The sequence below is a fragment of the Dendrobates tinctorius genome, unplaced genomic scaffold (genome assembly GCF_039654945.1).
Source record: "Dendrobates tinctorius isolate UK_male_01 unplaced genomic scaffold, ASM3965494v1 ptg000040l, whole genome shotgun sequence".
In the NCBI taxonomy this organism is placed as follows: Eukaryota; Metazoa; Chordata; class Amphibia; order Anura; family Dendrobatidae; genus Dendrobates; species Dendrobates tinctorius.
In genome coordinates this window covers 24,052,063-24,067,763 of record NW_027361708.1, presented here as the reverse complement: position 1 = coordinate 24,067,763, position 15,701 = coordinate 24,052,063, and the positions used below count along the sequence as shown (strand labels likewise).

The 15,701-nt window shown below is 40.6% G+C and overlaps 1 protein-coding gene across 4 annotated transcripts in view; it reads right to left on the bottom strand.

The window, feature by feature from the left end:
* Positions 1-15,701, bottom strand: part of GRID1 (glutamate ionotropic receptor delta type subunit 1) — a 1,795,826-nt gene that overhangs the window by 202,064 nt on the left and 1,578,061 nt on the right. For all 4 annotated transcript variants that reach the window (XM_073574878.1, XM_073574877.1, XM_073574874.1 and 1 more), the window contains exon 10: positions 3,795-3,992. In XM_073574878.1, coding sequence (XP_073430979.1) covers positions 3,795-3,992 — 198 coding nt within the window. The remainder of the gene's footprint in view (positions 1-3,794; positions 3,993-15,701) is intronic.

Sequence of the window (15,701 nt, the reverse complement as noted above, 5' to 3'; positions counted from 1 at the left end):
AGATATACTATATCTACAGCATTTCCTTGATCCACCCAATCAGTGATACCGTCATAGAAGGAAATTAAGTTAGTCTGACATGACTTATTAGTTACAAACCCATGCTGACTCTGTTTAATCACTTCATTCTTATCCAGGTATTGACATACATGTTGTTTAATAATTTGTTCAAAGATCTTTCCTGGTATAGAAGTCAGACTCACCGGCCTATATTTGCCTGGGTCCACCTTCTTCCCCTTTTTGAAGATAGGAACAACATTTGCTCTTCTCCAGTCTTCTGGCACTTCTCCTGTTCTCCAAGAATTTTCAAAGATTATGGAGAGGGGTTCAAAAATTTCTTCTGCTATCTCCTTCAGTACTCTGGGGTGTAATTCATCTGGACCTGGAGACTTGAATTCATTTAGGTTAGCTAAGTGTTTCCTCACTATCTTTCTGTTTATAGATATCCTGGATTCTTCTATTCCCTTAATAGGACAGTGAATAACAGTTGATGTTACATTTCCTTTCTGAGAGAAAACAGATGCAAAATAGGAATTTAAAAGTTAAGCCTTCTCAACATCCTGTCTTACCATTTCATCATTTTCATCCTGTAAAAATCCTATAGCATCTTTGACTTTTCTTTTACTTTTGACATATCCCCAAAATCCTTTATTATTGCTTTTGACATCTCTTGCAAGCCTCAATTCATTTTCAGCTTTAGATAATCTGATTTGTGCCCTGCAGGTTCTGCAGACAGCATTATATTCTTCTTTAGATATGCCTCCCTCTTTCCATTTTATAAACATTTTTTTCTTCCTGTTTAGCATGTGCTTAAGTTCTGTGTTCATCCATCCTGGTTTCCTTAAATGCTTCCTATTCTTCCCTCTTTTCGGAATTGTTAACAACTGTGCTTTGAGAATTTCATTTTTCAAGATTTCCCATCCTTCCTGGACATTTTTGTCTTTAAGGATATCCAGCCATTGGATCCCTCCAATTCTCTTTCTGAATCCCTTAAAATCTGCCTTTCTGAAATCTAACCTTGACGTCTGAGTCTTCACAGGTCTTCCGCCTCTAGTTATCCAAAATTCTAAAATAGCATGGTCACTACCTCCTAGGGTCACAGCCACTTTTACCTCCTCAACCATTTCCTCCCTGTTTATAAGGATTAGATCCAAGGTAGCAGTTCCCCTTGTTTTCTCCCCTACCTTTTGGAAGATAAAGTTGTCAGCAAGAGAGGATAAGAATTTCCTTGACCTGTTAGTTTTGCCTGAGAGTGATTCCCAACAAATGTCTGGATAGTTGAAATCTCCCATGACAACTATGTCATATTTTTTGGAGAACTTGGCCATTTGATGCATAAAGAGTTCATCCATATCTTCAGCTTGCACAGGTGGCCTGTAGTAAATGCCTACAATGGTGTCCTTTCCATTGTTCTGTCCTTGTATTCTTACCCAAACAGTTTCCACAGAACTCCCAGTCTCTGAAGCTTGGATCTCTGTGCAGATATACATGTTTCTAACATACAATGCGACACCCCCTCCTCGTTTATCAAGTCTGTTTCTTGCAAATAAGTTATATCCTTCTAGTCTTGTATTCCAATCATGTGTATCGTCCCACCAAGTCTCAGTGATTCCAGTGACATCATATTTCTTTTCCTGTGTTAGTAGTTACAATTCTCCTTGTTTGTTGCCCATGCTTTGTGCATTAGTATAGAAACATTTTAGTTTGTGATGGGTTTCTCTTTCTCCAATATTTTTATTAATTAGATTCTTTCGTCTTTGTTCTTCCTTTCCACTTCTAATAGCAGAGTTCTCAATAGCATTTGTCAGGTGTATGGCTTTTTCTGGTCTTTTGCTTCCCTTCCCATGTTGTTCTAGTTTAAAGCTCTCCTTACAAGTGTAGCAAGGCGACTTCCAAATACATGCTTTCCAGTCTTCGTAAGGTGCACCCCATCTCTAGCAAGTAGTCCATCGTATAAGTAGTTCACTCCGTGATCCAGAAATCCAAATAGTTGCTGACGGCACCATCGACGTAGCCAGTTGTTCACCTGCAGAATCTTATTCCACCTCCTTGTTCCATGGCCATCCACTGGGAGGATGGAAGAGAAGACCACCTGCGCTCCCAGTTCTTTCACTTTCTTGCCTAAGTCTTCAAAGTCTCTGCAGATGGTTTCCAGGTCGTTTCTTGCGGTGTCATATGTCCCCACATGTAGTAGCAGGAATGGGTAGTCATCTGTAGGTCTGAAGAGTCCTGATATCCTGTCAGACACATCTTTAATTTTTGCACCTGGAAAAATTATCCCTCCTTGTCACTTTTGGAGAAGCACACCATTCTGTGCAGGACATTATTACTATTTTACTCATTTATATAGCATCATTAATTCCATAATGCAATGGCAATGATTCATCGGCTTTCAACAGTGTTTAAGGTTCGACTGCTAAAAATCTTACAACTCTTTCTGCCTCTCAAAGTTGCATAAAATCTTTGCAACATTTTGAATGTCTAGTCATGGACAGCTCCACCAAATTAGTGAAATGTGGAGGATCTTTGCCAGGAAAAGCCTTGGCTTACTATTGCTTAAGGATTTATTATAACTTGACATAAATGTACTAGATTTCCTGGTTATGGTAACGCATGGCCACAGAAAGATGTAACAAATTCATAGAGGTGTCCATCTTCTAATGATCTTGGCACATCTTACTCTAATGCACTTATTAAGACTGGAATACAAAACACCAGTCTTGATAAGCTGGGACCAGTATTTTCAAATCTGACATGATTGGGTTTAGAAGGGAACTAGTGCTAGTTCCATCTTATTGACCAATATTGACAGTTTGAATAAGATTAATGTACAGAGACAATGCACACAGACATGGCAAAAGCAGGGCCCAATGATGTCACATTGTATAAACAATATGTGAGAACTTTGTTACAGACATTCCATTGTTGCCCAGGATATAAAAACCATGCATGTTTTCACTTTTACTTTTTTATCAGGGTTTTGGTAGAAAAAGAGTTTTGGTATGTGATGTTTTCTATAAAATGTCCTTGTTATAGATAGTTCATGTTACATAGCTGTGATAAAACTTAATTGATAATGTAATATATGAATTACATTTATTTTTTGTGCACATCCACTGTAGAAATGTACTGAAAAATCATATATGATTTTTTTACCTGCAGGTTTTCCTCATCCCGTTCAAGTCTATGGAGAAAATCCACAAATAAAACGCAACAGAAATGTTGCGAATTTCAAAGACACACCACATTCAGTTTACTTTGTGTAAAAAGAACACAGTGGGCATGATATTTCTATAAATCCCATCCACTTTGCCGGTACGGTAACACACAATGTTTATCTTTTGTTGTGAAATTTGCAGCATCAAAAATGTACCAAATACTAATCGTGTGAACTTAACTTAACTTGTATTGATTCCTGCCTCACTGACATAAGATGTGAAGATCTAGAAATTAATCTAGATTTTCTAAAAGTCTCTATTAGATCTCATAAATAAAATATACTGAATCAAGGGAGAGATATTGCTCAAAGCAGCCAATCAGAATTCTGCTGTAACTTTTATACTACAAGTTGGAAAAAAGAAATTGACAGTTTCACACTTTGTTTCAGCTAATGTATATTAATGAGGCTTATTATGTTCTGCTTTCTGGGTGTTAAAATAAACAAAGACCACCATTATTTCCGTTACTGGGAAATTGTTTGGTATCTTCTCTGTTGTTTAATTTATCATTGCAAATCACATTTTCATATTTGCCACTTCAAGTCTAAACTACTCAGAGATTTAACCTCTGATTACCTTATTTATGAGTTCGCCTATCATGCCATTCCAGGAGCCATTGGGAAGGGGATGTCCATACTTTCCATCAGGAACTTGATATATTTCATATTTAAAACCAAGATTTTGAGATAATGCATCCAAGACATCTATTGAAAAACCTTTATACTTCTTTGGTTGACCAAGTATATTCTCTGCAACCATAACGAAAGGTTCTTCCTAAAATACAAAAAATGCACAGTTAATATAATCATTACCATTATTGTTATCATCTTTCCTCTTTCAATTCCTATTTGACTAATAAATCACAAACAGTTTGCTAAATGATTTCATGTTAACATTGTTCACAAACAACTTTGTAGATTACTCTGATGAGTGTTCATCATTTTCTGTGTCATCCAAACTATTTGACTTATATTACAAGCTTAAAGAAGCTCTTCCATCAAAAATTGTATCTTCTTAATATATTGAAAGAAAGGCAATCGTACTGTAAGTAAAGAGTGTTATAAAATATGATGATTGCACTATATTAAGAAGATAAAAAGAAAAAACTTTGATGGGTGTTTTTCTTTTAAGAGTTAACAGCTTTTCATTTTTAGAACTCAAACCTAAGAATTGTTTAAATATTTTACTACAGGAAAAATGCTTTCTCCACTTACAAGCTTCACACTGTTGCTCTGAACATCTACTCTGAAGTGACTACTCATACTCACTGACCACAGGTTTTCATCTAACTGAGGGATCACATTACAGCTGCAGCCTATAGAAATGTGTGAAAAGGAAAAAGTAGCTACTGTAGAGAAAGAGTCGGAGACAAACACTGCTCAACTTAAAAATGCAGGATACAAATTATATCAACTGAAACAGTGACAGAATATCCTGAAAAATGACCTGAAACAACAGGTAAATCATAAGTGGTAGGCTCAGAAGAGATAAACTGTAATGTGTGCTGCAAATATCGATAGTAGTATTACTATCCACACTATATTGTGATGAAATCACTATCTTTACTGGATAAATAATGCAGATAAGCTATTGACTTTACCCTTTACAAGTCAAAGGGCAATATCTGCTGTAAATACCCATGGCATAAATTAGCAGGCTGAAGATGTAAAATCTGCAGTGCATGTCAAATTAAACTCAAGGTTTTCTCTGCAGTGAATGGGTGAAATACAATCTTAGCCCAGATGCTGATTCTGGCGTACACAGAAGAAAGTTACACACTAAGCAAAGCAAAAAACAATGTTATGGTGGGTTACCAATAGTGACCAAAATCTAAGCATATTAGTGTGATTTGCTGTAGGATAAATGGCAGACCATTCGGAAACATATAATGTGAAAACAGAAGAAAACACCGAACTATATGGCCAAATAAATGGAAGTGCAGACCAATTAGCGATATGATATCAAATTTATTGATACAGACAAAAATTAGGGGGGAGTGACAGATAGGAGCAATGCGTTGATGACAGGAAGTGTAAACCTGCCCAAAAAACACAGGTGACTACAGGATGCTGACAAAAGTTAAAGCAAGACACAAGGATAAAATGGGTGCACTGAAGATAACAAAAAATAATATAAAAATATATTTACAAAATGTTATTATAAGTAATTATAAATATATTTATGCACAGCAATTCTCATATATGAATGAGCAAAAGATCATGTGATCATGAAGAATATATACATAGCCTGCAAAAAATATATATACATAAGCACCAAAAAGAAAATAAATAAATGTGTGCCACTTTAAGAGTACATAAGAATGTGGTGTCAGCATATATTATGCCCTAAGTACTAATGCTGTTAAAGGGGCAAAGAAAAAATCAAAATAACTCCTTAAATAAATGAATAAATAAATTAAGTGGTACTGGGTAAAAAACAGCAATAAAGTGCATGTGCAGTAAAAGTCTAAAATTATCAAACCACAATGCGTGATCAAGATACATAAGTACATAGTAACAGTAGAAAAACCTAGATACAGTGCAGGGATTAGTTAAAAAAGGAGTTCAGGAAAACAGGCATGGCCATATTTAGTTAGTGAAGATGGTAAGCATTATAAGGTCGGGGTCAGACTAGCGAGAAACTTGCACGTTAATTCCCTGCACTAGCGCCAGCACTCGGGACCAGAGCGTGTGGCTGCATAGAAATACATGCTATGGTCACGGCAGTGTGTTCAGGAGCAGAAACTAGATAGATGTAAAAAAAAGAAAAGCAGTACTCCAATAATAACCAGAATAAGTGAACTTTATTTAGCTCATGCGGCGTGACGACAATTTGGTTAAAATAAACCTTTCTCATGCAGTGAACCAATCGTACATACATGTATAGAAAGATTAGATCACTGTGCAATTTACAAATAATTGAAAAAAAAATTCCAAAAGGCTATAACTTTTCATTTGTACAACAAATGCTACTATTACAGACATATTAAAGTGCTGACTTCGAAGAGTGCATAAAAAGTTCATTACAAAAAGTAACTTTGTGCAAATGCATATAATTGATAATAAAGTTCATATTTGTGTTTTTAATAAAAAAAAAACTGACTCACCCACATTAGCCCTGTCATTTGGTATGTTAGAGTTGAGTGAATTTGTTCGTCGAATATGAATTTGCCATATTTGTGCCATATTGGTAATATTTATGCCGAACTTATGTTTGATTATCAGTTCCAAACATATTCAGCAATTTCTACTCCCATTGACTCAAAAGACATTCGCTGTGTTTGGTGAATATTGCAAAAACAATATTCACCTCAATCGTAATCGGAAACAAATTTTGAAAAATTCACACAACTCTAATGTTAATTACTTAAGCCATGCATATATCGGCATCTGTACAGCACCACTGCACATGTCCTTCCATGTGATCGCATAAAAGCCAATCCTGGCTTAGCCAGGTCAAAACACGATTGTGCATGCACAGTAGCGCTTGTATGTGAATGGTCACCATTTTTAAACAGGGCAGAATTTAAGGGCAGGCTTACATTGGCATACTAGTGTTTGCACACAAGCAAACGCCATGTTTACTGTTGGTTAAAGACTAAATCTATCCAAAAAATGATGCATACAGTATTTTGATCAGTTTTTCTTTTTCATGGGAATGTCATGTATTATGTCGGGGCTGCAAGGATTTTTTTTAATAAGAAATTGGTGAATGAGGGAGTGTTTTTATTTTGATTTCTTTACCTTTCTTTTCATGTCTTTCAGGATCACATTTTTTACTACTTCGGATTTACGGGTGTGATGGTCATGTGTGACTGGACACACCGCCTCCAGCAGGGCGAATTTATATGACACACGTGACCATGGAAACACCGCCTCCAGTAGGGGGAATTTATATGACACACGTGACCCTGGAAACACCACCTCCAGTAGGGCGAATTTATATGACATACGTGACCCTGGAAACATCGCCTCCAGCAGGGCGAATTTATATGACACACGTGACCCTGGAAACACCGCCTCCAGTAGGGCGAATTTAAATAATATAACGTGCAGCCGGATACACCGCCTCCAGCAGGCGAATTTCAGAATTACACGTGTAACTGGATACACCGCCTCCAGCAGGGCAAAATTAAATGATAAGGGAAACAACAGGGAAACCGATACAATGGAGGGCCCTACAATAGGGAACGGGAATGTGGAGACCTTCTGCACTCCCCTGAGTCAGTGTCTCTACACTCCTAACAGTCCCTATGCAGGCTCCGCACCTGGCGCCGATCAAGATACCTAAAAATCCCTAGCTCGCCCTGCACCTAGCCCTTTCTAGTGAAATGGATGGTGCAGAAACTAATCCCACCACTGCACTGAAACACACAAAAGGAAAGACACAAACAGGGAAAACACCACTTAGCTTTGCTCTGTTGCTATTGCTCCCAGCAACAGAGTCCAGCACCAGCTTTCCTCCAAAATAGCTACTACTCCACCAAGCTTTCTCAGAGCTGCAAGGAACACCTCTCTGTAAATCCTTCCCTCAGTAGACTTTACACCAGAGCTCTCCTGAGCTGCAAGGAACACTTCTCTGTAGTTCCTCCCTTCACCAGTCTTGGTTGGAAATGACCAATATCACCAACAGTGATTGCAACCACCTGACACTCTTTTATAGGTAAGAGCCAGTGCAATCACACCAGCTCTATAATCACGTGCACTAAACTAAAGTAACCAGAGTGCAATGACCCTAACAGCCACCGGGGGCAAAACTAGAACTGAAACCACACAGTGCAATGACCCTAATGGCCACCGGGGGCAAAAACTAACTTTAAGCACATAGCTTAAAGAAAAAAAAAGGTAGCTAGTGCTTTTATCTGTCATAATCCAACCTGGATCATGACAGCGGGACTATGTAGGAGCTTTATGTTTTTCTTTTTTTAAAAAATTGATGAACAAGGTTTGGGGGAGTCTGTTTTGAAGAAAAATTTTTGTATGTCTTTTTTCTTTTAACTTACTAGGTTAGCAATGGGGTTGTCTGATAGATGAATTCCATTAATATATCCATTACCAGTAGTGATGAGCGAACGTGCTCTCCACTGCTCATTACTCACCCGAGTATCACTGTACTCAGTGTACTAGGCGAGCACCGAGCATTTCTGGTATTATTCGTCGGGAGCATGGGTCTCTGCCCTACAATTTTGGCACTGTTTAGAGCACCAATGAACATGCAGGGATTGTCTGGCATGTACTGTAATGCCGCAGCCATCTTTGTTGCGGCATTACAGTGATTGGCTGGCTGCACAGTGTCATCAGGTCTAAAAGACACCGGACGCCGCCCTGCTAGGTGCATTCAGCACTGGAATCAGATAGTGTAGGGAGAGCAGCTGCTGAGATAGGGTCATGTTTGTGCTTTCATTAGTTAGTGTGGGTCTACCATTGTTCAATCCACAAATCCAGCTAAACCAACAGTCCTTTTTAGGGCTAATTAGGGGTATATAGATTGCAGTGCTAGGTAGGCAGGGGAGTGTATGTGCGCATATCCACATCAGTGCAATGCATGCAGGCACTGTATGTGAGTATATAGATCTCACTGCATACATCAAAAGGGTCCATTACTGTCTGCTGCTGTCCATTTTATATATACCTAGCTGCAGGTATCCGTGGCTAGGATTAATTTTTTTTTTAACCTGAATCCTGCTAATTTTATTACAAAGCAATCCAGATCCCCCTTTTTCTCTATATTTATTTGCTTGTTCACACTGCAGACTACAGCCAGATCATTTTAATACAACAGCGTGAAAATCCAGCAATTTAAAACTGCATTGTCCGTCCCAGGCCTCACATCTGAGTGCACAGAAAATTCTGGTATTTTTTGTGGCACTGTAGCATTTTTTGGAGTGTCTTAAAACATTTTGGTACACCATTTTGCTGACCAAAATATTTTTAGCTGGCCAAAAAATATTTAGCTACAGTTCATATATTTATCACTGTGTTTTGAACGCCACACACATCGCATATCAAATATTTTACAATTTTAGTACTCCAACAATTTTTTTAAGTTTCATAGCCTACTTATTGACACAATTTTGGTGGGTTAAAAAAATCCAGTCTGCATATTTAACAGTGTTCTATCTCCATCAGACACCAGATCTATCTGTGGTCTACTAATTGTGGCATTTCTGGCCTACATTCCACTTTTTTTTGCTGTCTGCTACCCTAGGTCTATACACTATTTTTAGGTAAAAAAATAAAAAAATACAGGCCACATTGAACAGTCTGGTATCTCCATCAGACGCCTGGCCTATCTGTGTTCTATGAATAGTTGCTTTTAAGGCCTACATTCCACTTTTTTTGCTGTCTGCTATGCTAGGTCTATACACTATTTTGGGGTGCAAAATAAAAAAATGCAGGATACATATTGAACACAAAGTAGAATTCACGCGGGTATAAACCATGTAATTTTGTGAAACTGTACAAAAAAATACATACAGGGAGTCAAAGTAATGACAAAGAAGCAAACGAGAATGTAAGTTAGAACTTACATTTGAATTAAAACATGAAGTTATTAATCTACATCTGGTTTTTAAAAATGAAATTAAATGCAATATTCTAGATAAAAGAGATAACAATCGGCGCTGCGTTTTATACCACCTAAGCAGCAAGCTTTCAGGAAAAAACCACTCCGTCCGTCCAATAAAATATACCAAAAGGGAAAAAAACGATGAAAAACTTGCGCTAAAGTGTATACCTGAAGGGTTAAATCGTATAGGACAATTTCATGTGCCAGAAAATAGAACTGAAATGGCATGTAGATTCCCTTTTATGCAAACATTAAAATACTGATGCCAGAAAGCAGGGCTGAGATAGCAGATGTATTACCTTTCATGCAAACATTAGCATACTGGCACTGAGATCCCAGGAGCAGTGCTTGACATCCAGGAAGTCAGAAGGTACTTCTCATAAAAGTTACACAGGGAGATAACGTCCAAAAGTTAAAAGCCAGAAAGTGAGCAGGGTCTTAAGAAAAGACGTAGTCCCGGCCGGTGACTAACGTCCTATCTATAGATCTGTATCTGTATCGGCCGTCTGTATGAAGTACAGGAGCCGCGCTGGGAAAACCTGCAAGGTACAGACTGCAGAGACGATGCAGGACCTTGCGTGACGTCACAGTCACATGAATTAACACGTGACAGGCTAAGGAGCGCAACTAAGCGCTCAGGGGGCTTGAATGCTAATCCTATGCGTTTCAGAATTTCGGATTCCTTCCTCAGGAAGTCTCTGCAGTCTGTACCTTGCAGGCTTTCCCAGCGCGGCTCCTGTACTTCATACAGACGGCCAATACAGATACAGATCTATAGATAGGATGTTAGTCACCGGCCGGGACTACGTCTTTTCTTAAGACCCTGCTCACTTTCTGGCTTTTAACTTTTGGACGTTATCTCCCTGTGGAACTTTTATGAGAAGGACCTTCTGACTACCTGGATGTCAAGCACAGCTCCTGGGATCTCAGTGCCAGTATGCTAATGTTTGCATGAAAGGTAATACATCTGCTATCTCAGCCCTGCTTTCAGGCACTATCTTTGGCATGTTAATTGCCTTACAGGACTTAACCCTTTTAGGCATACATTTTGTTGCGAGTTTCTTAACTTCTATGAGAAGGACTATTTGATTCCTGGCGACAGTATTTTAATGTTTACATAAAACGGAATCTACATGCCATTTCAGTTCTATTTTCTGGCACATGAAATTGTCCTATACGATTTAACCCCTCAGGTATACACTTTAGCTCGAGTTTTTCATCGCTTTTTTCCCTAAATGCAGTATTCCTTTGAATATTTCACAGCTACATATATATTCACTGTTTGGAGAAGAGTATTTCAACACCTTCCCTTATATCTCCCAAAAAATACCCAATATTTATTAATTTATGCATTCCAATTAATCCACATATTGACCAGTCTGGTATCGTTGTCAGACGCCTCATCTATTTGTGACCTACAAATTGTGGCAATTCAGGCCTACATTACACTGAATTTGCTGTCTGTTACCCTAGAACTGTACACTATTTTGGCGTAAAAAATAAAAAAATACAGGTCACATATTGAACAATGTGGTATCGCTGTCCGATGCCTGGTCTATCTGTGCTCTATAAATAGTTGCTTTTCAGGTCTACATTCCACTGTTTTTGCTGTTGGTTACCATAGTTCTGTACACTGTTTTGGGATAAAATATAAAAAAATACAGGCCACATATTGCACAGTCTGGTATCGCTGTCAGATGCCTGATCTATTTGTGGCCTACAAATTGTGGCATTTCAGGCCTACATTCCACTGTATTTGCTGTCTCTTACCTAGTTCTGAACACTATTTTGGGGTAAAAAAAATACAGGCCACTTATTGAACAGTCTGGTATCTCCCTCAGATGCCTGATCTGTCTGTGCTTTACAAATAGTTGCTTTTCAGGCCTACATTCAGGCTTGGACTGGTCCACAGGGTAGCAGGGGAATCCCCCGGTGGGCCCCTGTGCAGATCTGGGCCTCCAACCCCACTATATGGATAGTACTAGGCAGAATTCACTTGATTTACTCTGTACAGAAAAAAGCAACATCTCATCATTCATTAACCAAACTACCTAACTTATTATTATTTAGAGATATAGGTACATTTGTGAATGAGGGGAGTATTTGTGTGCAGGTGAAAAGTGGGCCCCTCAGCGTCAATGTTACTGGTGGACCCTTGGCACCCCAGTCCGACACTGCCTATATTCCACTTTTTTGCTGTCTGTTACCTTATGTCTATGCACTATTTCGTTGTAAAAAATATAAAAATACCTGCCACATATTGAACAGTCTGGTATCGCTGTCAGACACCTAATTTATTTGTGGCCTGCAAATTGTGGCAATTCAGGCCTACATTCCACTGTATTTGCTGTCTGTTGCCGTAGTTCTTTACGCTATTTGAGGGTGAAAAAAAATCTAGCGCACATATTGACCAGTGTGTTGCCTGTGTCAGACTCCTATCTCTCTGTGTGCTAAAAATTGTGGCTTTTCAGGCCTACAGTACACCATTTTTTCTTGGTCTTACCAAAGTTATTGACACCAGTTTGTTAAACAAATAGAGTACATTCCAGATATTTGAAAGTGCGTTTTCCCGCACATGGATAACATCTAAGTTTGCTCCCAATTCAGCCTTTTTATTGAACATGGAAAATTTTGTACTACATTGAAAATGGGAAAGGCGCATGAGAAGAGACAGGGAAGTGGACATAATGGTGATGGTGCATTCAGAGGCAGAGGCCGTGGGCAAGCTGCAATTGTGCCACAACAAACACCCACATCTACTTGCAACAGATTCCTGTCTGAATTCATAGGGGACAGCAGAACAGCACTCTTGACACCAGAGAAACATGAAAAGGTAGATGGTTGGATGGTGGATAATGCTTCCAGTCACTTTGCCACCACGACCAGCACCCTGTCTTCCACACGGTCAAATCTGAGTAGCCGTGACTCTGGACGCAAATTCCTCACCCTGATCCTCCTTCCTCCCCTCTGGCTGAGCACCCGCAGACAACTGATCTCACACTTGGACACTCCAAAGAACTGTTCACTGGTCCATTTATAGATTCGGACCTGTTGCCCGGTCCACTTGAAGCGAGGCAAACTGAGATTGCATGTAGCGATGCCCAAATATTTGAGAAGTCACGTTCACATGAAGGTGACATTGGGAATGTGTCACAAGAGGTGGACAAAGATAAGACGCAATTCCTAATAAGTCAGGAGGAGGACCAGGGTGCAGAAGTGGAAGAGGAGGAGGTGGTTCATATAGTAACTGACCCAACCTGGCAGGAGAACATGCAGAACAAGGATAGCAGCACACAGAGGGTGGGAGGCATAGCACCACAACAGGCAGGAAGAAACACTGTGGTGGCCGCAGACAGAAGGTATGAACCGTTCCTCATAACACCAACAAGACGGAAGTTGTCATTACAACTGTTAGGTATTCCTGAGTCTGGTTGTTTTTAAAGACTCTGCCGATAACCCCAAACAGGCCATTTGCACCACCTGCCATGCCTGCATCAGCAGAGGTAGCAAAACTACCAACCTGACCACCACCAGCACAATCAGGCACATGGCAGTGAAGGACCCGACTTTGTGGGCTGAACCCGAGTCTAGAAACAGTTTCTGTGGGGGACAACACTCCTTTCGCTGTTGTGCATGGACGCCAATCCCCTGTCCTTGGTGCCTGTGAAGATGCCTCCTGCCCTGCACCTGTCATTGCACACACTCAACTTCCACCATCTGCAAGCATATCCACATCCATGTCCCAGTGCAGCCTTCAGTTGTCCATACCCCAGTCATTGGAACACAAGCGGAAATACGCAGCCAACGCCCCACAGCACTAAATTCACACATTTCTCGTCTGCTTGCACTCAAAATGTTGCCTTTTAAGCTCATGGAGATGGAAGCTTTCCGCAACCTGATGGCATTGGCCGTCCCAATGTACTCTGTCCCCAGCCAACACTATTTTTCCTTGTGTGCTGTCCCGGCATTACACAAGCACGTGTCCCACAACATTACCCTTCATCTCAACAATGCAGTTACAGGGAAAGTACACTTAACCACGGACACATGGAAAAGTGTTTCTGGGCAGGGACAGAATATCTCACTGATGGCACACTGGGTTAAAATAGTGAAAGCTGGGACCCCGTCTGACCTTCGGATTGAACATGTCCTACCAAAATCGAGGTTTGAGGGCCCTAGGTCAATCAGGGTTGCCCCCACAGTCTACAGCTCCTACACGTCATCCTCCTCCTCCTCTTTAGCCTGCATCTCTCAACGACCACATCAGTCACAATCTGGAAGCACTGAAGCACTGCCTCAGCCAAGTGGCAACAGGCTGTGCTGAAGCTAATATGCTAGGTGACAAACCTCACAATACTGAAGAGTTGTGGACAGCTCTGAAAGAGCCGGCATATCTATGGCTGACACTACTGAACCTACAGCCAGGCATGGTCATGTATAACAGTGGCTAGAACCTGGTGGCGGCTTTGAGGAGAGGTGAGCTCTGAGCTCACACATGTACCATGCCTTGCCCATGTGCTTAATCTCGTGGTTCAGTGGTTTCTCAAAACCTACCCAGAGTTGTCGGATCTGCTTTTGAAAGTATGCCACCTCTGTGCCCATTTTAGAGAGTCAGCTACAGCTTCAGCCGCCCTTGCTGTGCTTCAGCAGCATTTGCAGCTTCTGGCTCACCGGCTGGTGTGTGATGCCCCCATGCGTTGGAACTCTACACTGCATATGCTGGAAAGGATTTGTGAGCAGAAGAGGGCAGTTGATAAGTACCAGCATCAACAAGGGTGTTGGTATTCAATTCAGACTCCACTCATAAGACCTCAGGAGTGGACATGGATGTCAGACATATGTACCATTCTACAAAACTTTGAGGAGTCCACCAAGATGGTGAGCGGCGATGATGCCATAATTAGTGTCACCATCCTGCTTCTCTGCATTCTGAAAAGCTCTTTGCTGACAATGAAAGAGGAAGCATTGCAGGCGGTGCATGATGATATAAGAGAGGGACAGGACTGTAGTCGTGACCTGAATAACTGCAGTATCTATGTCCAGTCCTTCCCCTACAGAAAACTGTACTCTTCTCTCCAGCATACCTGTATCTCCAGATTCAGCTTCCTCTGGGAACTTCTCTGGTGACACCGGTCCCTCTTTATGGTGACCCCCAGTAATGGAGACCCAGTCCACGTTAACTTCATCACTTTTTTTACTGAGTACTGCACACGTTATATCCACAGTTGGTACATTGTGAAAATTACTGGTTTCCTCATCTTTCCCTTTCTAGCTATCACTTCTGTGCAGTACACACCCAGATTGGACCATACTAGACTGCTCCCCAGTTCATTCCTGGCCTAACCTCACCACGATGACAATTCCTTCTGCCTGTTTTGTCCCAGACTCAAAATCATCAGTCACCAAGTTTGGTTGCCTCTGGTAAAGCATCTGACCCATCTGTACCGATCTTGTTGAAGCTCCAACTTCCTTCATCTCATCAGTCCTACCGATTCATGCCCTAAAAGCAGCAGCCCAGGTGAAAAGGTGCTATGACACACAGTGGCCTTGGGTATCGTGGGTTGCAGCGCTTGAAAGTTGCGTGGCTGCCATGCTGTCCAGGCATATAGCCCATGTGGATCCTAGGACACCATGGCCCAGTCTGACTTAACTTACCAAAAAGCTTCCCTCTTACTACCCGGGAGCCACTCCTACAATTAACCCTCTAGAGAACATCCTATCAGCTATACCTATGAGACCCACTAGTTTGCCCCCATCTAGTGGCCCACAACAGAACTACACTTACCCGTATCTATCTTACAACTTGTATCTGGATTTGTCTTAATAAAAATTATTGATTTTACTTTGGACTTATAGTCGCTTTTTTGGAGGTTTGCTCAGTGTGTTCTCTTGGTAGATTGCGATTGTCCTTATTGT